This window comes from Drosophila erecta, unplaced genomic scaffold (genome assembly GCF_003286155.1).
Source record: "Drosophila erecta strain 14021-0224.00,06,07 unplaced genomic scaffold, DereRS2 tig00000055-arrow-pilon, whole genome shotgun sequence".
In the NCBI taxonomy this organism is placed as follows: Eukaryota; Metazoa; Arthropoda; class Insecta; order Diptera; family Drosophilidae; genus Drosophila; species Drosophila erecta.
In genome coordinates this window covers 15,416,837-15,440,408 of record NW_020825200.1, presented here as the reverse complement: position 1 = coordinate 15,440,408, position 23,572 = coordinate 15,416,837, and the positions used below count along the sequence as shown (strand labels likewise).

At 49.0% G+C, this 23,572-nt stretch overlaps 1 protein-coding gene across 1 annotated transcript in view; it reads right to left on the bottom strand.

Annotated features, from left to right (window-relative positions):
* Positions 1-23,258, bottom strand: part of LOC6543109 — a 28,222-nt gene extending 4,964 nt beyond the window's left edge. Inside the window, exons 1-6 of the mRNA XM_026978584.1 lie at positions 22,660-23,258; positions 11,710-11,966; positions 9,733-9,838; positions 5,969-6,200; positions 5,756-5,903; positions 1,591-1,770 (exon numbers count right to left, since the gene is read on the bottom strand). Coding sequence (XP_026834385.1) covers positions 1,591-1,770; positions 5,756-5,903; positions 5,969-6,200; positions 9,733-9,838; positions 11,710-11,938 — 895 coding nt within the window. The 5' untranslated portion in view covers positions 11,939-11,966; positions 22,660-23,258. The remainder of the gene's footprint in view (positions 1-1,590; positions 1,771-5,755; positions 5,904-5,968; positions 6,201-9,732; positions 9,839-11,709; positions 11,967-22,659) is intronic.
* Positions 23,259-23,572: the final 314 nt, after the last annotated feature.

The following is a 23,572-nucleotide window of genomic DNA, read 5'->3' as shown; positions in this document are numbered from 1 at the left end:
CAAAATGAAATAAAATGAACATTTCATGCGGGGGAAATCAATAGAGCAGCCCTGCGGCGGGCTGACATGTAAAGCTATTTAAGTCCCCAACCTGGCATTGCCAGTGGCACATTTGGGGTGAAGTTTTTCCCAAATGCCCCCAAAACAAATAAATGCTCACGGCAGGCGCACGAAAGGGCGTTTTTTCGGGTTGGATTCGGTTGGGTTTGGCTTGGGTTTGGGTTTGGGTCTGAGTTTGGCTGGTCTGGTTGGTTGGTAAGGAGGAGGGCAAACTCTGTGTAACTAGAAATAATGGCCAATGCGACATTTAAGCCATTTTTCTGCCGCTGCCTTGTTTGCGTGGCCCTAATTTCGGTGGGGCAACGAGTCCCCCACGTGGGGGCTTAGAAAGGACTTCAGGGGAGCGAAGTTGCCCCGAGCAGAAATCATGCAATATTAGCTTGCAGCCACTATGTGCTTATGCTCATGGGATTGGAGAAGGGCAAGACCTAACCGGAATTTATACAATGCCCTCTGCCCGCCGGCCCGGCGGAGTATTGATTCCCACTTATAATGCAAATAAGCAGACGACGAGAAAATAGTTGCCATAAAAGCCGAGATATGGGTGTGCCGGGACCGGGGACGGGGACGGGTATTGGAATCCGAATCCGAATCCAAATCGGAATTATGCGCCGGAAACTTTGCCGTTGCAGTGCGTTGCCTTCACGACTCCGTCTCGAGCTCGTCTCGAATTTCCGCAGACACAGCGACTGCATGTCTAATTGTCCAACCGAACTTTGCTCGATTCTCAATAATTTCGATTATTGGCCATTTGCCAATCCATGGGGCATGTGGGGCACTCGGTGGAAGTCGCGGGGCGGGGCGACATGGAAAAATATAAACTGGCTGGCTTCGCAAATTCCAGAACTTTTGCATTTTTGGGGCGGAAATGAATGCCAGAGTTGCCATAAATTATCAACTATGCATAATGTTTACATTTTTTACGGCCGCCCATCGGCAGTGGGCATGGCGGGCGAGGGGGCGTGGCAGTCTATATCTCGGCCTGCTATCCGGCAAGTTTTACTGCGACGCCAGCAAATGGTCCAAAGTTATTATTTATTTTTGCTTATTGTGTTGTGCAGTCAAATTATTGGCGAGCCCAACTTTTCCCCCTCGATGTTCAATGAAGTGAGCTCTCGGCGGCGCAATGGGGGTCAGATGGGCTGAACTTTTGTCATTACTCGATGTTAATCAGTTTTTTCTGTTGCCATAAATCTCTTCGCTTTCAATGGGCCATCGCCGCACTGTGGGCCTAATGGTTCTCGAATGGGAGAAAGTACTTTACTTGGGTTGCAAGATCAAGAACTAAATAGAAGATTCCTGCAATTATGGCATCAGAATTCCATGGATTTGTGTTCATATCTACGGACCTCGCCCACAGTGCTTCGTGTAAAATTGTTGGGAGAAAGTTATGGCTGCGGAAGGCAAACCTTTTAGACTCATAGTTTTCAGCTTCAAACGGGAAGCGGACTGTTTTAGCCGGGAAAATTTCGTATTTTCGTTGAAATTAATGCAAAAGTTTCGCGCAAGTGGCACGGTTCAGTTACTCACCCTTGCCGAATCCGTGGATGTCGGTGCGGAAGTTGTCCTTGCCCTTCTGCCCGTCCACCAGCTGACCAAGTCCGTCCACATAGCGATCGCCCTGCTCGTTGCCGTCGTAGGTTTTATCCGACAGATCCACCTCCATGCCGCGTTGCACGCCCTTCGGAATGCTGTAGGACACGATGCCCTCTGAAATGCAGGGAAAGCCAAGCGGCACATTTAATTTCGAGTGTGGAAATTCTGGGAAGGCACACAAAAAACTTAAAGACGAAAATAACGAAACCCGAGCTGCCGACTAAGGGGATTGAATCGGGAAATCACACACAAGACATGTCACGTGTGTTGGGACAAATGTCTGACAAAATGTGGTGCCACACTGAGCCGAAATTCGGTACTGTTCAGAACTCGGAAACCAATCACATCTGCCCTGCCTCAATTCTGGGCTCCAGTGTAGCTGCCTCCCCATTTCGCTGGCCCGAAAACCGCGCTAAATTAAAAGTTTCCACTGCGCACTCCCCCAAGACGAGGGATTCGGTGAGCTCCCCTAGGAGGTGTGCAGGATATTGGGTTACTTGGAGCATAATTTCGTTTTGTGGCCACTTTGGAGGCAGCCAAGCACCCCAGTTTCGGTGGTTATGTTGCGCATTAATCGAAGGGATCGAGGCACTGGCAGCGTATAGTTTTTCAATGTCAAAGTCAAGCGTTGTGCGCGGGTGGGGGGCTGAGTCATGGGCTTCCTGTGCTGGATGTGGGTGGATTAGCCGGCCAGAGTGGGAAACCAAGTAGCCGAAGAGCTAGGGCTTCAGTCCACCGAGTAAGGATAGCAATCTGCCGGCACTCGCCAACAAACACCTGACACTAATTACAAAATCGAAAACAATTAGACCAGATCGAAAGAACCAACAACTCGGGGTTGCCAGGCACTCGATATAATTATACCCCGGCCAAAATGGGTGCACCGATTGGGGGAGAACGCAGACACACGTTTAACTAATTCACTAGAATGTCTATTTACACAATCGGGTCACGTGGGGAGCAGGACACCCGGACAAACAAGCTCGCAGGATTGGTAGGCGGCGCAAGGCAGTCGCAGGAATTTTCCAATAATTACCAAAAATCACATAATTACACGTAATTAGGGCGCTACGCACTGGGCGGGCACACATGCATATGTGGATAATGATGATGGTGGGCGCCCAGGTGGCCCAGCGAGCCTTATCGATCATGAAGTGGAGTGGGTGGGTGCGCTCGAACGAAAATATTAATTATTATTCAAGGCCTTCGGACTGGCGGCTGGACCGCCTCGTTTAATTACGTGAATTACGACGGAGCCGGCAGATAAGACCTGCACCACCACATCCTCCTCCTGCGAGGAGCTATCAGGCCGAATGTAAACGCTATATGGCATATTTAATTAACTGCAAAGACATTCCACGCAACGCGTTTTACAATGCCAGCCTCATGGAGCACGGGGCAGCCATGGAGCACTGGGGGGCAGAAGGATGAAAGCCTCCTCCTCCTCCTCCTCCTCCTCCTCTGTGTGTCTCGTTACTCGCGTGCCTGCATGCGATCCTTATTTGCGTGTCGCGTCTGTCGGAGGAGCGGTGCTCATGCGGCCAAAAATGAGCAGAGTAAGGACAAGTCCTTGCTTAAGTGCGTGGAGTTCTTTACTTTTATATATATACATATTTTTTGGTCGCCAAGACAGCGGGTAAGTGCAATATATAAAATGTAATTTTTCCCCGCCTTTCTTGGATGTGGCACGCAAGCCAACGGCAACGGCAACAATGTCAACGCGCAACTGGCTGATGACTCAAATTGAGGATACCAGATGGATGGCGGAGTGGTCCCAGTGGACTGGCCGGAGCTCAAAGGGAATTGGAAAGCAGCCTTAAGTGTGGACAAAGCACCACCCATTTAGCTGCCAACGTCTTTAGTTACACCCACCTGGCAGCTCCACTGTCAATTGCCCTTAAGCTGGGCATTTCTTCAGCGCCGCGAGCGTTTCAACACCAAGATAGTGGGCCAGCTGGTGACTGGTAGTGCCCTAAAATGGCCATAAATTACGGGCCCTCGAAGCTGTTCGAGTGGGTTCCATAAATCCCCGGCTTAACGCTAATCAGTTGCTGCATTTATAATGCACTCGAGCGCGCATATGCAAACCCGATTCCCACTCCAACTGGACGATATCAAGAGCTGTTGTTAAATCGTAACAAATTCCGGCTTAGCCACGCTTTGTATGTCAAAGTGGGGAGATAAGCCGCTGAACCCTATTTCTAACGATTGTGGCGCTTTAACCCCGGGCCGAATACTTCGGGAGCGGCCCTAGGTGGGTCCAAAAAGGCCATTCAAATGCCACCAGTTTCCGGAATTTATTGCCTGAATTTATAAACAATTATGATTCGATTCGGGCATGTTTTCGAGCAGATTAATGATCGCGTAATGAAATCGACGCGGCCACGAGAAGGAGATTTATTGATTTCTTCGCCCACTGCCCGCCCGTCTGGCACTTGTCTAGACCCATCTGCTTTTGGGCCACTGTGGGCACAATCCATTCCCATCTTATCTTGTTTAATTTGCATATGAAATGCGCCATGTCGGGCGGCTCTCGTGTTCACATTCCCCGTGGCAAATCAAATGATAGTCCGCAAAATGTGAGCGGTCAGGAGGTTTGCATGTCTGCCACCCCGAGTCCTCCACTCCCACATCCCCCGTTTCGGCGCAAATGGGCGTGCCGCAGTTCCCGCGCACACAAATGGCGCCACTTATCAGGGGAGCTCGTCCCATTCCTAGGAGCCAGTTCGTAGTTCCCAGTTCCCAGTTACCAGTTTCTAGTTCCCTGCGTTGCCCTCCCGGAATTCCCGGGTCCAAGCACTGCGTTAATTTACGGAATAATTTTCAACTTCCGCGCCTTTTTCCGCTCCTCGGGGCAGTTTGGGGAACCTGGAAACTTGGGAGCTTGGGGGCTCTACAAATTGTCATTAGGCGCGTTTCGCTGGCCAGTTCTGTTGTATTGCTGGCGGCGGAAAAGTGCCCGCCCAGCCAATGGAAATCATAGAAAAATTTGTTTGTCCAGACTTGTTTCTGGCCGTGCACTACTTGACAATTGCGTGCAAAACATCGACAAAGTAAAGGTTAGGAGCAGCAGACCAGGTTGGTCATGTTGTTTGCGTACACTGCGAGAAAGTGTGGCTCATAGGCGGCCATTCGGATTATCTTACAGATGCAGTGATGGCAGCAACTCGTTGGCCATCTGCTAGCCATGAGCAGCATAGGATGCAAATGGGATAACACATTTTCGCATCCGATGGTGCACTGCGTCCACCTCATTCTAGCAGTGCATTGAGTTGTTTTTGAGTCGTAATGTTCTTTTTTCTTTTTTTTGGTATCGGACGACAGACGGGACATGGTGTTCCGCGTGCCCGGCATGTCGTCGTCTGGATTTCGATTTCGGTCGGGTCTAGCCAGGAGAATCGGACTGGTATGGGATGTTTTTCCAACGTCTGCACGCGATGTATTTCAAGTACAGTGCTCATGGCGTTGAAAAGAAATCGCGACCGTCAAGTTGCGGTGCCATATGTTGGGAAGGAATCGGGAATGCGCAGCAGTCACCTTGATGGGATTACGTGGCTCGGGCCAGACGTTGCCTGGATATTCCTTGTTATGTGGTGGCCAAGTCCTCTTGGCCTGTGGGCCATGCGATTCGGGGAGACTTTGGTGGCTTTCGCGGAACAAGCACATAATGCGGTAAATAAGGTCTAATGGAAATTATGAATTTTGGGGGCAGACCAAGTTTGGTGGAACGGGTAGTGAAATAAACCCAACTGGGAGTGAAGTAAATGGCTGCATTCGACATGCATTAGATGCGACTGCTTAGCTATTTAAAGTGGCTTCCAATCGGAGATCATGCCAGGCCTTATAAGCCATCTGGAACTCGAGCAACTGGACACTCCACACTCATCACTCCCCACTGCCTGCGAATCGCGAGTGTCCACAAGCCAATCTGCGAACACTTAAGCCGCTTTGCTCCTCTAATTGCAAACAGGCTGCCCCTCGGCTTGGGGCATGATAAATTGGCGCTGACACTAAGACCCTGTTAGCCCCTCCGCACTATCATTGCTCATGTCGGGCTCTATCGCCGCCACTCGGATGCGGATTCCCCGACTGGACTCACCTTCCCAGGGGCAGCCGACGATCTCGGCGCGCAGACAGACGGTTCGATCGTACTGGCCGTACGGATAGATGCGGATCTTGGAGGCGAGGATGATGGGCTGCAGGGCGTTCTCCACCTCACTGTACGTGTTGATGTTGCCGGGCAGAATCTGTGGCGGATAGGAGATGGGATTAGTTTAGCTCCTTCGCTAGCAAGTGAGCGGCGGACACCTACCTCCTTGCCCTGGATGTTCTTCCAGCGCTGCCACTTGTCGAAGCCCGGTCGCCAGTACTCCAGGACATAGGCCTCGGTGTACTCCTGGCCCTGACCCTTGCCAAAGCGACCCTGGGTGCGGATCGCCGTGATGACGTGCGTCTGCAGCAGATCGACCTGCAGGTACTCCTTCAGGGCATTCGACACCATGTGCTTGGGGCACCAGGCTCCTCCGTCGGTATCGGTTTTCAGTCTGGAAAGAGGCACAAGTTTATTAATCAGGCTCCTCTACAGTAGCGGCTGAAACCAGTTGCTGGCATGGATGGAGGGGGATTTTTATAAATTAATTGACATTAAGCGTTCGGCACCACATGGAGCCCCCAGCCCCCCAGCAATCGCAACCACTGGCGTTTGTGGTGCGTTGTCTGGCAGCTCGTCTCGTTCGTTAAGCTGTTTGCGGTTTTAGACACAGCAGGATGTTGTCTGTGTAATTAAGGATTAATTTAACCTATTCCCGGACGGACGAACCTTGAGCAATGTTCAGCCCCGCCGCCGCAGCCATCGATACGTTAACCACTACCACTTCGGCTCTCGGTTTATATTTCAATTAAGTTTTACATGCTTGATTGCATTTCGGCTGCCTTAATGCCCGGCCATTACTCATGGGCCTGCTACCAGGCATAGGCCTAGACCCACTTCCATCCCAGGCCAGTCAAGCAAAGTCAAGTCGGAGCTGGAGCTGGAGCTGGAGCTGGCCTCCTGTCGTCGTTGGCTCCGTGGCAAATTGCTTCATTTGGTCGCTCGAACCTGCGGCTGCCAGCGGGCCATTGGAATTGAATTCGATTGCCATGTTTATTTGCCGGCCAACTGGGATTTTAAGTGCATGCTGGCCGCGGACTGGGAATCTCTAAAAAATGTTCCAGCTCCGCCCCTGCCTTTGGCGAACAGCCATTAGTAGAGCGCTTCCGCGTGCATTGAGACATCGCTTAGTTGGCTTCGCACAAAATAGCCATGCAAATGATTCACCAGGACTCCTCATTCCAAATACCGCTCGGAAGTGCCTCGAGTGGGCCAAAGTGGATGGGAGGCGCTGGAAAATTGTAATTATACTACATCCACAGTCGGGCAGAAAGGTCAATTTAATCTTCATAAAATAGGGTCCTCCTTTTTGTCCAGTGGCCCAGAGGCGGGCGGAGAAAGAGTGGAGAGTGGAGAGTGGAGAGCGGAGCAGCAAACATCATTTAAAATGCTAATATCCGCAGTTATGTGCCTTTCAACTTGACTTTAATTATTGTTATTGCCAGAGTTAACAATCTGCGCCACCGTCGACTGCTCATTTCGAGCGCTGATGGACTGGCTAACTGGCCAACTGCCTGTGCTGCCCGGAGGACTCCGCCATCTAATCGCTGGGGGTCCGGATTTTTTTCCCCTCTCATCGCCGCAATATGTAAAAGGTTGTAAACGTAATGGCCTGGCGGTGGACGATGGGCGCGGTAATGAAAATCAAACAGCGCCAACTGTCATTAAACTAATCTCCGTAATTCAATAGCCCCAGACGGGACCACAAACCGTCATCGCCGTCATCGCAGTCATCTCATGGCCTCCCGAGGACCCCGATCCCCATTTGATCCCCATCCCGATCCCCGCCAGCAATTTCGCGTAAGTGCATGTTGAGACCCCCATTCCCATCCCCATCCCGTCCACGAAATGAATTACGTCGAGTTCCTGTTCCTTTCGAGCACATCTCTTCGAGCTAGTTAGTCTAGTTAGGTAAGTGCACGGCAGCCGCAAATTATAATGCTGCCTGCACTTTTGAACTTTACTGGTTGACTCTGTGGAACTTTCGGCTAAGCAAATTGCAGCTCGCCTGATTGGGCATGCCGGGGAAATTGTGAGTTGGGGATTGGCTGGATGGGGCAGGAGATCGAAAGACAAAAGAGAAAGTTCAGAGAGCTGAGGAGTTGGGGAGCCCAAGTGTTTTCTAGCACTGCATAGTTGCGCCACCGAAGGGAAATTAGTGTAAGGTGAATTGGGGAAAAGTTCTGCAGCTCCAACTGGAGCACTCTTTAAACGCAGCTCCAAGAAGCATACAGCCCGCGGCGTTGAACATTTTCTCCTCGGGCACTTAGCCTCCCAGGAATCGCAATCTGACATCGTCTGTCAATCGAATCCACTTGGCGGTCCCACGAACCGACTACCAATGCCCCACCACCCCAGCCCCGGCCACGAATTCTGAGATCTGCCCCCACCACGCCACTCAGGTGATTCAGTTGGCATCGACCCCGGCTGAAGAGTCTGCCCGCATGGCCAACTTATCGGAGCCCAGGCCGATCTCAACTTTCGTGGCCCGTCCCCTGCTCAATGCTCCTTGGTACAAATTCCGGTTAATCCGCCACAGAAAGAAAAGGAGGCGAGCACAGCCAAATATATTTTGTTTATCTCAGACGTGCTCAACACGCGTTGTCTTTGTGGTTATATTTTAGTACCGCCATAAAGGGGTAATGTTAATGATGCCTCAGTGGTGGTGTGTGCTGGTGGTGCCTTGGTTGTCAGTCAGCCCTGCTCCAGAGTGTTTTTTAAGTGCACGTCTATAAAGGCGGACAGACGGCACATTCTGGCGGGCAGGCACTCAGGGAAGGGCTAAGAACGGATCTTCACCTGCGCGCAGTGGCGTCCAATGTGTTTGCATTGATTTCTGGCCATAATTCATGCGGTAATTGACATGTTTATGGCCACGAGTGTGCTGGCCCACTCCGCCAAGATATTCCATACTAATTACACGACAAGTCGGGCCCATCTGATGGTGTCATCAATCACGGCACTGGTCGCACAGCGCAATTGCGAAACTTCCGCCTCAATCTGCGTCCCGCATCGCCTTACTTGCCACTTCCTGCCCCATGCCCCATTCCGTGGCATGCAATCCAAGCCCAAACCCGTTCCTAAGGCCCTTCTGTTCGGCGGCGACAATAAAATGCAAACAAAGCCGAAGAATTGAAATTAAAGCAGACTCGTCGGTGGAAAACCAATCGTCTTCCACTCCAATCCTCATTGTTGTCACAAACTCGCCTGAACTTTGATCGCTCTGCGAGGAAAAACCAGTTTGTGCATTTAATTAGCTGGGCAAAGGGCTGGGGACCCTTTCCTCGGATATCGACGCTGGCATATTCATGAAAAGATTTCCCATCAGCGGATGGGATGATCTTTTATGGCCCCTAAAAGGCGCTAGCCGAACAACAAATATTATCTCGAATAATCGGCAGATATGCAAAACTGGCGCTGGTTCGATTTCGGCGCTTTGTATCTGGACTATTGGTATTTTGATGGGCAAACTGTTTGTGTCATAATATAAATTTCGTTGTCATTGCAGGCCGCTGGAGCGGTGGCCAAAGTTTTCCATTTTATTGACTCCGCCTTATCGGCTAACGAAGTTGTCTATAAAATTAGCAATTAAATGGACACGCAGGGCAGCGGCATCGCAGATAAGCCCCATCCCCGGCTGTTTTCCAACTGGGGGTTAAATGGTTAATGAGCCGGGAGCTGTGGCAGCGACAGGGCTCCAGTCGTAAACCAATATAAGGTCTGTAATCTCAGAAACTGATCGCTGACGATATCGATGATGAGTCTTAAAAGGCGCATTTTACCCAAGGAGTGCTTAGAACCCATAGCTACTTATACTTTCTTTGCCCATAGCTACGATTCACTTTCCACTCTGAGGTACTGTTCCACAACCCGTCGCCTTGGGTTAACCGCTTCCATCATTTTTGGCCACTTCTGGGCCAGCTTACCTGGCATGCTGCGGTCCCACGAAGGCCATGTCATGAGCGGAACTCGCTGTGATTTGAGCATCTGTTATGAGTAACGACTCCATGCCCAGGGGCACGTTGCACGTGGCTGGAAATAAGAGGGAATCGTAATTTTAACATTAATTAATGACGACGCAAGTATTTAAATATAGAGCCCGTGAATTGCGGTCTGCGCACTGCCATCGAATACATCAAAAAGCCTCAAGTGTCAGTTGGAGTTTGAGGATGCTTATAAATGCCCATGTCTGCTCTTAAAGAATATCTCATTTTGAGTCAACCAAACACTTAATCATTGCCAAAGTCAACTACCTTACTTAATTTATAGCCCACCAATTGCATTTTCCCCCCTCATTTGCCTTTGATACGGAGGAGTCCTCGGGAGATCCACCAGCCCCCCAGCCGAATCCTGCGTCTGACAGTCGGTCGCCTGCTGGCATTTCGACAGAATCAACACTGATTTGACATGACTTTTGTTGCCAAGGCCCAGCGGGCTCACCACGCCCAATCCCAATCCCAGTCCCAGTCCCACTTTTGATCTCCTCCAGAGCTTGCGTGCATTCGTTTAGAAGTTTATAAATAATCACACGACGAACTCAGCCAACCAATTCAAAGTGCGCTCTGTGATGTGGATGCCACGTACATCCAACTACACTGAAGTGCAAATGAATCCTATTTTTAGGTCTTTCTGTCTAAGTTAATTGCAGCTCTGTGGGACAATATTATTTGCCATTTTGCGAGCATATTCAGAATCATATGCATGTACAGCAGATAGTGTGTGGTAGGTATATGGTCTCCAAGTGGTTCCCTTCCCATCGGAAAGCTGGCTTCCAGTGCATTCACACTTGATTGGGTTTGATAGCCGGCTACGCAAATGAAGAGCGAAGTGCTCGGATGCTCGGATGCCTGGATGCCCGGATGCCTGGATGCATGGGCCAGGTTGGGTCAAAAGCCAGATCTCTCACCCCGACTCTCAATCCGACATGCACTGCATATTGCAAGTGCATTCACTTGGAAAATTGTTGCATGTTTTGCTAACTCAACTCGCTCCGATGTGTCTAGCCCCAGCAACAACAACTGGAACAACAACCTTCGACAGAGTGCTCCTTTGGCATGTGTTTGCTCTTCTGGCGGGGAATGGGTACAAGTGCAAATACTGCCAGGGCAACGGCAGCAGTCGAGTTCTGGAGCCCGAAATGAACATGTTTATGGATTTGTATTTATGTATTTGGCTTGCTTGATTAACTATAAATATTATGGCAGAAGGATTTCATTTTCGTGGGTTGGCGGGGCAGCATTTTGTGGCAGCTGAAGTTGCAAGTTGAATCATGGCGCGCAGCTTTCGGACTTATTTTCGTACTACTCGATTCACAATTTGCCTCTTCCGGCATCATTATTGCAATGAAGTTCCGTTTGGAACTGCTCCTTCCAGGCCAACTTTTCACTGACCACGGCCTTTATGAGCCGCCGACATGCGATGACCATTGAAATGGGACGTAATCCTAAGCCAGTGCGCTATGGCTTCATTATGGCTGCCATGACATGCCTTAAATGCGGCATAAAAATGTCAATATGCCTATTAATGAGCTGGAGCTGGAGCCGGAGCTGCAGCCCAGCCAGATGCCCCACAGCCATGTGGCCAAGTGGAGGAGCGCCCGCAGGGGCGCTTGAGGATGCTGCAGCATGTCCAGTGGAGGACTCCCCGCGGAGCAGTCTTCTGGCCTGGCAGAAAACCCCAACAGTCGCCTGTCGCGAAATGACGGGCCGCAACAAAAATGCTTTCAATGTCAATTAAATAAATAAAACCAGGCACGAGGCCGACCCTTCGGCGATAGTCATCTTGGGCGAACCATTGGGCCGCCATTTGACTGGGCAACTTGATGGGCTCTTGGGGTTATACCTTCTGACTTCTTGACTCGCCTGTTGCTCTGCCAAGTCAATTCATCTGGACCCGCTACTCACCGATATCAAATGCCATCGTCGTCGGCGCGTTGAGCATTAAGCAGCCGCTGGCGATCACCAGCGTCCAGAGGCCGAGCGGCCAGCGGGGGGCGCGGTTTGGTGGGCGGGGGGCAGCGGCAGTGGGTGTGGCTGTGGGTGTGGGCGGTGAGCGGGCTGGGTGGGAAAGGCACTGGCGGGAGAACATGCTGATGTAGCTGGAGGTCGCTCCACTCGGCGACGTGTGCTTCATGGCGGTGATTCTAGAGTGGCAGTGAGATCTGGAATGGAGAAGAGCCAAATGTTTAGTTTAATTCAGCGGAGAAATGAAATATTCAAGTGACAAAGTGACACGACAATAGGTTATCATTTAAACGATCAATTTGCTCTGCTAAAGATTTCATTGGGTTAAGGGTCTCGTTTCTCTATTCTTTTCAAATTTTAGTGCAAGTCTTGCTCAATGTGATGCTTACAGAGGGTTAAGTCAATAATCAATAATCATTAATCTCTCTTTTCAAATTAAAGTGCCTGCTTTTGAACTCTTGCACTTAGGAAGAAGGTTCAATGTGATGTTTACAGAAGGTTAAGTCAAAACTTTGTATATATAGTTGGCACACATTTTCTTCCTAATATCGAATGAAAAGGATTCAAGTTAATCATTTAACCCACTACTTAAAAATAGTGCCATGTACCTATTAATTGCTTGCTTTTTGGCTGAATAAATTTCTCCCCGTGCACTTGGATCCCACTTCGGTTAGTTATCGCATCGCTCTGCTTTAACTGTGCCCGATTCGGAAACTTAATTGCCGCCAGAAAAGCCAAAAGCCTGCCAAATCTGCAACAGCCTGTAGTCATCCTCTGCGTTGACTTTTTCCTGCTCGACTTGGGGCGGCTTGAATGGATGCAAAGTGAATGTGCGTGACGAGTGAGGAGTGAGGAGGGGCTGGGTGAGCTGGAGTCGGGGAAATGGGGAAATGGGGCAGCCGGGGGATGACTTTGTGCTTTTCATTAAACATTATTTCGCAACATTTTCTGCCGGGGCAGACATATGAGCAGTGCCATAGAAAGCGGCCACAGCAAACAGACTGCCCGTCATCCTCCGGCCGGTTATCCATTCACCGACGACGACGAGCAAGCCAGTTTTCGCTTTAATTTAACGCCGGCTGGCTGGGAAAACCGGGACACAAGCGCATTTTCAGGCAGAAGCTGCCGGGAAACTTATTTAGCTTATGCAAAGCGTGCGGCAGAGTTGGCCAAAAGGGCCAAAAGGTAGTGGGGCGCTGGAAAAAGGGCCTAGAGATAATGAACATGCCGCCCGGCCAGTCACCCGGCAAAGGGACATTCCTGGCCAGGCCCACTGTTTGTGTTTAGTTTGCAAATTTCTTTTGATGTCTTTTAATTTTAATGGGCTCGCATTTGGATGAGGTGACGGCTATCCTAAGTAAAACTCATTAGCAGCCAGCAAAGGGCCCCACAACCGGAAGTCAGACCCTGCGGAATGGCTTCGATCGCACCAGGATTCATGGCCGTCCCGCCGGAGGAGCTGCATAGGTTGTCCTTCTGCTGATTCCGATCTAATAAATGCGCACAACCAGCTTGTAGCGAAGGTAACCCTATCTGCCTGCCAGGCATGCAAAAACCTTCCACGTCATGGGGCAATTTGTCACGCAGCTGATGTAGCTGCTGGATAGCCAGATACATCCTACACCCCCCCACACACATGTGTGTAGTGCTCCTTGGGCTCCGGTCGATAACTCAGTGCTTAATTGCTCATCTTTCAACGTCCAGGCCCAGATCCCTGTGGTCCGGCAACAAATTGGAAAAATTCTCGAGGAGAGCGGAGAACGCCTGAGAAATGCCGCCTGTCGCTGCGTCTCACGATGTAGGTTAAATTAATAGTGACACTCGCCGCTGCACCTGGCGGTGCTTTGATACTGGTGCAGCGAATACTTCATAAATTGAAATGTACAGTTAGTTAATTACACGCTCAATTGGCTCCAAAAGAATGTCATTAGCCAGGCTCCACGACCACGATTTCCACCGCCTGTCGCAGCGTGATTTATCGCCTATTGGTGGGGCAATTACGCTGGGGAGCAAAGATCCATCCACTATGTGATCATGCAGAGCAGGTTGTGTTCAGCTACGTATCTTGCGGATGGCAGCGTCTCTGTGCCAGAAAGATATTCGGTTAAACCCGAGTTTAACCCATCACTCACATGCAGGCCCTGCATTTGAAATGTCAACAGATTGCCGGAGCAACTTTCTGTGGAAGTCTGGAAACCTAGAAACAAATTGCTGGCCGAGCGCTAAAATTTAAACATCAAACTGTGCGCTGGGCGGACTTCCTGATTAACTCGAAAGGGCGAACCAGAAAGGGGAAATCTAGTAAAAATTCAGCGAATTACACAAATACCATAAACCAATTGATTAATTGATGAAGCACAGTTTTCATGGAAAAGAATCTGGAGCGAGCATCAGACGTACTCGAACCTACAGATACAGATACATATATTCGTTGTAGTTGTAGGCCACATGGCCCGTCGCAATTTGCATAAATCGAAACACAAAAGCGAGTTTACTGCGCTGGAAAACGGGAGCAAGAGATATTTATCTTGCTCTGCCCGCGACGCTGCGAGTGTTTGAATAAGTGTCAAATTAAATTGATCAATTAAGCAATTGACGTGCTGGAGCGAAAAAGGCAAGGAAAATGCGCCAGCCAGATTTTGCTGAAACTGGCAGTGGGTTGGGTGTTCAAGGCAACTGCTGCACACACAACAAGTGACGCAAATTGTGCAGGATGGGTCGCTCGAGTTGGGCTGAAAGTGGGGCTGCACTGGGGGTCGCTAGTTGGGAGTTGGGCGTTGGGCGTTGGGAGTTGGCTGGCTGGTGACAATTTCTGTCAATTCAGCGACGCTAATCAAGCCAGAGACAGCACAGCATTAAAATGGGGTGTTTAGTAGTGGCTTCTGCTGAAGGGGATGGGGGTGGGGATGAGGTGGGCCCACTCCAGAACTAGACAAATTGGCTGGCATTGGGCGGTAGCTTAGAGCCAGAGACATGCGGGCCAGTTCCGCATCCCAGCAGACGGCAGGCAGCCAACGTCATATAATCCATCAGCTCGGCAGACAGTTGTTGCAACCGAGGCAGCAGTGGCAGCAGTGGCAGCAAAGACGACTCGAGCTCCCCTCAGTTGTAATCAAATCAAATGACATTGCAGACATGGGAGGCAGAGTCAGCAGTAGTAGCTTTGTGGGAGCCCAAACGGAAGGCAGCTGTCTCACCAGGACCGGGAAGTACAACAAAATGCAACTCGTTGCCAGCCAACACTTTTGTTGATTTAATAATAAATGGAACCTACGATTCGGTTGCGTAGAATGCCACTCCACTGCCAGACCTTAAAGTCCTTAAAGCACAAAGACACTGGGGACCAGGAAGAATCGCCGCATTGAAAGTTCCCCACCTTCGATGGCAATTTGCATAGCAGTCGCAAAGCAAAGACAGTTGACAGCTTTTTTATTTGCTGCTGTCTGGCAAGGAAGTGTGCCCTCCCAGCGTGACGTATTTGTCTATTATTGTGACAGGCTCGGAGGACCAAAAAGCGCGCTCGACGTTGCCAGACGTTTGAAGGGCCGCGGCCGTCGAAAAGTCAGGCAGTGCGCGGCATCAGTGGCACTTAAAGCCCGTTTCTATTGATTTGCGACGGCAGCCGGCCCAGTTCATTAAAGTCACATCAGGGGCGGATGTACACATACCAGCCACTCGCCGCCCACAAACCTCAAATAGACACGGCTACAACTGCTGGAGCAACAAACAAACGGGGCAGCCCACAAATCAACGCCTAACCGCAGGGGCGTCGGACGGAGGGGGGCGGGGCAGGAGGGTGGACAAAAAAAAGGGGCTGGGGTGGACCGAAAAAACGAGACGCCGCCATTTTGTCTGTCCCCGTCGAGTCGGGCGGGCATTAAATATGCAAAAAGCAACATGCGAAAAAAGTGTTGCATACTTTTAGTTGCTGCGTCAAACCGCAAAAAGGCAGCAGAGCAGCGCAAAGCAGCGCGGAGCGAAAGCGCAAAGAGGAGCTCCCAACAGGAAGCCGGAAAAATAAATAGAGGAAGCAGCATGCGAGAGAGAGAGGGGAGAAAGGCTTTCCTTGCTTCGTCCTTTCGTCCCTTCTTCGTTTCTCGCCGCCTCGCTTTGCTCTCCTTCGCGACCCATTCATTAGCATAGACACAGAGAAGCAATATTGAATTTCTATGCCTGTATGAGTGTGTGCGGATGGGGCTCGATAAGGGGGCGTGGGCGGAGGAGGCGCAGGGGCGTGTGAGGTCGCAAGGTTGCGAAAAAATGTTTCACGCTTTGCTGAGCTGAGGAAATCACAGCGAGGCAGTGGAGCGTGCGCGGGGAAAGGCAGCCTGCGGGGAGGAGGGCGTTTCGGAATGGGTCCTGACAGGCTCAAGCAGCGCCTTGGGATCAAATTAGTCGAGTTTTTGAAAAAAAAACACAAAAAAAGCAAAAAGTGCGGCAAATTCTAGACTTTATGCATGATAAGTGGCGGGTAAAGTGCTCGAGAAGGGATTGCAGCAGGGGGGCAGTCAAAACGCTGGAAATATGAGAGGATAAGGCTGAAGGCCCAGATGGGGCAGATGGGGCAGATGGGGCAGCCCGACAGTCGTCACATGTCAGTTAGACAAACAGGAAGTTGAAACGAGGAAGCGCAAGGATATTGGCAGCAGTTACCCGGAGAAAGGGATGGCAAGGATGGGTGTCAGAACGGTGGCAGGACAGAACTTGCAACTCATAGAGAAGGAGACCTGAAACAAGAGGAACGGAAAATGTCCAGGAGTGTTGGAGCCAAGGTAAGGCCCGGTTGAATGGATACAATCAGGGAGCATCGTACCCTGGAGGATCCCAGCCACAAAGAAGACTTAACTTTTATATTTATTAATATTTCAAGGAACTGGTAAGAGTTGACAATTCTGAGGAACCCGTAAGCACTCAAATATATTAATATTTAATGGTAATCCTAAGCGTGGGATAGCGGAAAAGATGTCATCAAAGAGCAAAGTTCAAACCATTATATATGAGAAAGGGGAATTGGCATGTATACCCCTATAAATAAGGACGTTTTTAGTTAATAACAGACTATGAATCAAACATTTAAAGTGCACACCCCGTTTTCAGTTCTCTTCGCCGGATAAGTTTCCGACTAGATCATGTAGATACACTCTTATCTGGTAATATGCGCCTTTCACAACTGCTAACCGCTTCAAAGGCATTCCCAGGGTGTGGAGGGCATCAAAGCGGATCTCCTGTCTGGCTGCCTCGTTCCTGCCATCCAACACCATGCCACCCCCACCAACCCCCAGGAGCCGCCGGACTACTCAGGTCTGTCAATTGAAGGAGCTGGTTCAACCGAAACTTCGCCGGTCGCTCCGCACAGAGCACAGAGCACAGAGCACATCCTGTTACCCGCTTTGTCTGCGGTTTGTCATCATCCACATTGTCATCGTCGAGTGAATCGTGTGTGGGCCTCTGCCTGTGAGGGAATTTTTATGAATTATAAGCCGGGCTTCTCGACAAAAACCCAAACGGCGAAATATGTAAAAATGCTTTTTGAAAACATTTTCGGAGGAGGATGACAGCGACAGCCAGCGACATTGACAATGAGGCGGTAGTAAGTGGCTGCCAGGCGCTCGCAGCAACAAAGCGCTGATTGACAGGAAGGCGCATCGCGCAGGAGGAGGAGCAGGAGGAACAGGAGGAGCAGAAGGACTGGCGGGACGAAATGCCATCACACAGATGGAACCAGAACGGGTGCAGGCTGCTGGAGTTGGAAGTGGAGTTGGAGATGAGGGCGAAGGGCAGAGACTGAGGCAGTCGTTAGGCCGATCAACGGAGCGTATCCAGGACATGTGGGCTGGAGGCCTGAGCCCAGAGCTCTATCGATTTTCTGAATTATTTTCTGGCCCCGCAAAGGGTTCGACGTGGAATCGCGCCCCCGGTTTTCGGGTTCAGTGTGCAAATGCAGCTGCGACTCAGCCCGGCCGGCCATTCCCATCTTTAACCTTTGTCTCTCGGCCATGGCAGCCAGACAAATTAGTGACGCATGATTAAGTTTTACTACGCGCACAGTAAGTGATAACAACAACAGAGCGCTGCGTGGTTGGTGGCCTCCATCCCATACATCCCATCCATCCAGGTGTTCCGGCCGAGGATGTGCTCATCATCATGTGCTTTACGATCGAGTGGTAAAAAGGGCGCCCAGCTAATTGCAGATACTCATACGTAGTGGGCCTAATCACAGGGCTACTGGCTGTTTGCATTGTAATAAACCACAATTAGCTTGCCGACCGCAACCGAAACTCAAGCTGGTCCGTTGCTGCGGACTTGGCTTATTGAAATCAAGCATGTACCGTGTGCCATGTGCATACGAGTATTTCCAGAAATTGTGTCACAGCCGTTCCGTTTGACCAGCCGGAGCTAGCGGTTCTTTAATGGCACCCGGAACAAGGCGGCGAGTTGAAAAACAAACGCTTTGGGGTTCGCCTGCGGGTTTTGCGGTTGTTAAGCCGACTGCCGCTTGTTTGGGCTGCTGTTTGGGCCATTGACGGAAAAGCTTTATTGGACCTGGTCCTAAGCATATCTTAACAAGGAAATGAGCATTAAACGAATGAGTCGCCCGGCCAAAATGGGGTACTAATGAACACTGAGCAGCAGAAAGCTATGTGGCTACATAGAAATATAGATAGCACTTTCACTATCATTTCCACTAAGCTAAACTGCACTTACCTACTTTCTCAAAAATTGATTTATCAGAAATGCTATTCTCTTAATGGCATTTTTTGTACACACGAATTCGCTACCCTCAAAAAAGAAAATCAATTAGTTTTTATTCCCATGCTGGGTTTTTTCAGCTCCATTACATCTGCAGGAACTGAAGTGGGCTCGTATCCCTTGGCTGCCCTGCTTTTCCCAGGCCGAACCCTTCCGCTGCAGCGAGCAACACCATTTGGCTCTTAACCCAGTAAACCTGGCCGTGCTCTAATTAAGCAAACATGTTGCCCATTTATTAGCAACCCTCGCAGTTGCCCCAACCCAACCCCTTAATGACAAGGTTTACTTTGAACATTGTCGACACCTGACGTGTGGCCCTCGCTGGAATTCTCCTGGGAAGCGGGCCGGACCTTAGATGGCACAGGGTAGATCTGCTCTGCACTCGGGAAATTGGGTCTACAAAACGGTCACACACCCAGGATTTGGTATCAGAACTACGTTGCATGTATGACAGAGCTTTGTCAGCGATTACGGGAGTGGACACTTACAAATGATTCCAGTTGCGATGCATATGCTGCCTCGATTTGTGTATTTGGCAACTTAGAGCCTAATTACCGAGCCAAATCATTTGTATCTGAGCTGAGACCTCCCGCATTTCGGTGGTTCGGTGGTTCTGTGGGTTGGGCTGCGTTGCGTTTTTGTGCGCTCCGAGGAATGGAACTGGAAATAGGGCTGGGTCCAAGGCAGGGCTAATGACGCCACATTGTCTTGTGATGCGTAAAATGTTTGGATGGATCCAAGTACGCAATCGAGATGAACAAGCGGCGGCGACTTGCTTCAGTGCCCCTGACAAATCGACGGGGAGACACAGGCCCATAATGCATACAAGACTGCCCTATTCGGTGATCAGACATGCGGGAATTCGTCGTCAAGTTGATGATGAGCGGCGATTCATTTCCGCCGCGCATCAGAGGGCCAATTCAGTATCTGAAACACACATTTAATATGCAGCGATCGCAATTTGGCGCAGTGAACTGTAACCGAAACTTAATTAGCTCGACGAAATCCTCGCAGTAGAAGCCACATCTAGGGGCACACCCGGTGCCATTTGCATAGCATATATGTACATAGGAGCAGGAGAGTGTTCTTCGAGCCAACCAGATAAGGGTCACCAGCGAAAGGAAGCCAAGCAGGAAATCTTAATGGAAGTGTGGTCCGACTTGAGGAAAAGGGTTCGCTCATGAGTGGCTTGGAAAGGGAAAGTGTGAGAACGCTATCTGGATCGGATCGAGAATCGCGGTATCGGTCGAGAACCACAGAGGGCAACTTTGATCCAGCCACAATCTATCGTCCATTCCCAGCAATTACCATTAAATTCCATTAAATTTCTTGCCAGCAGCTGCCCTCCTTGCTGTCCACTCTGCTGTCCAAACTCCTGACAGCTTGAAATATTCGGGATACTTTAACGCACTCAACTTTTTCTGAACTAATTAAGCGCCGCAGCAGAGCAAAAAGCCAAAAGGAAACGAAGCTGCTGAAAACCTCAAGTTGAGGTCTTTGAGCTTCCAAGACGGAACAACAAATGTGGCAAGCACACAACAGATTTTGGGGGCATGGAGCTGGCGCCAAGTCATTTTATTTCAATTCATTTCATTGAAAATTCTCAGCTGCGGATGCGGATATTTATGGGCACTTTGAGCTGCCGAAACACTCAACGTTTTTCCTCACAAGTACTAGACAACGGCAGCAGTAATTATTTTACAAGTTAACACAAAAACGCCAAGGAATTGAGAACTAAAAAAACCCGCACAGGCCATAAAAACCCAGCCAAACGAAACTAACAAACAAAAATGCGGAGTGGCAGCCACAAATTACTGCTCCTGGCGGCATTTATACCTGCAATCGAAGAAAATGTGGCACCTGTGCGCCGTCTTGGCATCCGTCGTGCCTCCAGTTTTCCCAGTATCTGTATGTGTATTTGTATCTGTATCTGTATCTGTATCTCAGGGAACGGCTATCTCTTTTGTGCGCCGCCTTCGGTGGCGAGCCAAACAAATAAACTTGCGGCCAAGTTATGACAGTCGAGGGCCGCAGGAAACATTATTCTTAGTTAGATGCTAATTAATTAGGAGACGCGGAGGAGTTGGAGTCTCCGCCAGCGATTCGGTGGCAGCCATGTGGGCAGCGACACGATCTCGTCGAACCAGCGGCAAAAGCGCCCAAAATGCACACGAGAATGACACTTCTTGGGTATAAATTTGGTTGATTGTTGTGTTCGCCAGCCCCTGAAAAATGACCTGGGGGATGCGATGTGTACAGAATGAGGTTAAATGGAAGTTGAATTCGGTGGAGAAGACACTAATATAAATTGCCGCACGTCGGAGGAATTTTACGTATTTAGAGAAGAAATATACCTTGGCATTTCAATTTAAACTTAAATAGTTCAAATGCGACAAGCAGTCTGATATATTGCCATTGGACTTAATGGTCAAATTAAACATTTTATTATTTGTTTTTGGCATTGCTTGAATAGGCTTTGTTTAGATTTTAATGAAAACAATGTTTAATCAATGCTGTTTAAATGCTTCCTTATTAAAATTGCAGAAGGACATGGTAAATATTGTTGCTCCATTTCCTTCATAATCCCAGCTGACAAAAGAAAATATTTTCCCCCAAAAATGGGGGTACACATTTTCATTTCGTTGGTAGAGGGATGCAGGTGAATAAAAGCGATGTGCGTTTATGTACAAAATAAATTCATAATAATTCCCATGAATTTCCAAGCTGCACACTTTGTATATTTATAAATATATTTTTAATACACCTTTTTAATTCCGGAAATATATTTCACATTTTATTCAACAGAGTTTGAATGCATAACATTTTTTAGATGCAGTGGCAATGAAATAAATGTAGCGTTTATTGCATTTCATAATTTCATTGCTAATCAATTCAATCAATTTACTGTGTTTCCGATTTAGTTTGACACATATCGGACTTAAATAAAAAATGGAATACAATCTGTTAATATGAGCTTTGTCGTTTCTTCAATGGACTTCTTTTCCTTAAAGTCTTTCTCGCACATTGCAATTTAAAGCCAGATGGAGATATCTGCGGCAAATCTGTTCATTGGAGGCATACTCAAACGACTCATTACCATAATACAGCCAACTCTGTTCCGCCTGGGCCCACAACTTTTCTACAATGGCAATAAAGAGTTCCCCTCGCAATCGACCACGAAAAGTTTTTTCAGCGGTATTATGATAATAATTGCGCCCCAAACGGCGCTTGGGGCAGATTGAGGGACTCGCCCGCCTGCTGCCAACTTGTTTACACAAATTTTAATTGGTGTAATTATGATTTTTACACGAAATTAATTATGCATGCGCGATTGCGGCTGCATCTTCGCAGCTCGCGGTAATCGCTACCCATCGGATGCCCAATCTCAATCTTAAATTTCTAAACCATCCCAAGTGAGCAAGAAAAATAACTCGACATATTTACCAAAGATGATGGGGGAAAAGCGAAAGCGAGGTCTGTGGAACTTTAATTGCCAAACATACTTCCACTTAATTACCCCGGAGAACAGCGGGAAAATTATGAAATCCAGGGGCCTCATTGCGTGTCTAGCGGAGTGTGAAGTTGCCAAAGACTCGAGGTTGAGGTTGTTGTGGGGAATATCTAGATACATAACTGCATCTGCGAGATAAGAATCTGTGTGCAACAGCCGTCGGAGGCACAAAGTGTTTGGAGAAAGATCTTTCTTTGGGAGATAAGGGCAGTATCTCAGCGTTTTACGACCTGCCGCCGCTTTTCTTCTTCGCTTCTTATTTATAAAATACAGCAGGTTAGTTTGATTAGCCCCAGATGTTGACAGCTTGGCTCTTTCTTAAATTGTGTTTAATTAATGAGGCGAGGGGACAGCCACCGTAAGAAATGGGGAGAACGGGTTGGAAACGATATCTTTTGATCTCTGGAATGCGCCTTGACGAGATACATCTGATTGAGCAAATATTCTTGGCTTCGTTTTGGATAAATGAATTATTTAGTTAATAATTGACATAAACTTGTTTCGGCCACTCTAATTGATTGTTGGCAACTCAATATTTATTTATGCAATGGAGTCTCTGTGGGGAGATCCTGTTTATTAACATAATTGGTTTGAGCAGCACTGATTGTTTTGAAGTTAGGCCAACTCACCTAAATATTCCAAGAGTTTTGAATTAGCCTTCGCGTTGTCTTAAGGTGTATATTGATTGTATTCCGTTTGCAGTTTAGTTTGTAGCAAAAGCGCAGCGATTTCTCTACTTCAATTTCAAGCACTGTTCACTGGGGCAGCAAAAGATACTCTATCTGCTGGTTTGTTTCGGTATGTTTGAGCACTGCGTGGGCATTTTCTCAGGTAGCACATTTCACACACTTTGCCGCACGCTGCTGGCGGCCGCAGGTGCACAATTGCCGCATCTTGGGTGCCACTTGCACCGTTTCTTATTTCTATCTAATTCGTATCTCTGCACTCGCGCTGCGCGGATTGCGTATCCGTATCTGTCGGATCTCTTGGCGATTGGCTGCCAGCCGATTAAGCCTGAGATGGGTAACTGCGATGATTCGCGACCGCGATGCCAGTAGCCAAGGCGTTCTGTTCTTCTTGCCACGAGCGCTGGGCTGAGACTGAGCGCCGGAGGAACTGACGGGGGCACAAACTCAAACTGCGACGGCGACTACGACTGCGACTCTTGTAACGCGCGGCACGAGGGTCGACGAGCGATTGAATCCGAATCCGATTGCATGTAACGTGCAGATACGGACACCACTCCGTTGCATGTAAGTGTGGATGCTAAGAGGGCGGCTAAGAGAGCGTCGCGCTCGCGAGAGAGCGAGAGCGAGAGCTTCTCTTTTGTGGACTCTGTTCGGCTGAACTACGAAGTTTGTGTTTGAGAGCGCTGTAAAGGACCTGCAAGCAAATTTATTATCAAATTAACATTTAAATCGTACTTGGGAGTTGCTTCTTTGTAGCGTTCCCTAAAAACTTAGCTTACGCTTTAATTACTATAATTATGTTATATATTGTGGGCTAAAAAATACGTTTTTCAGCTTTCTGTCTGTAGAAATC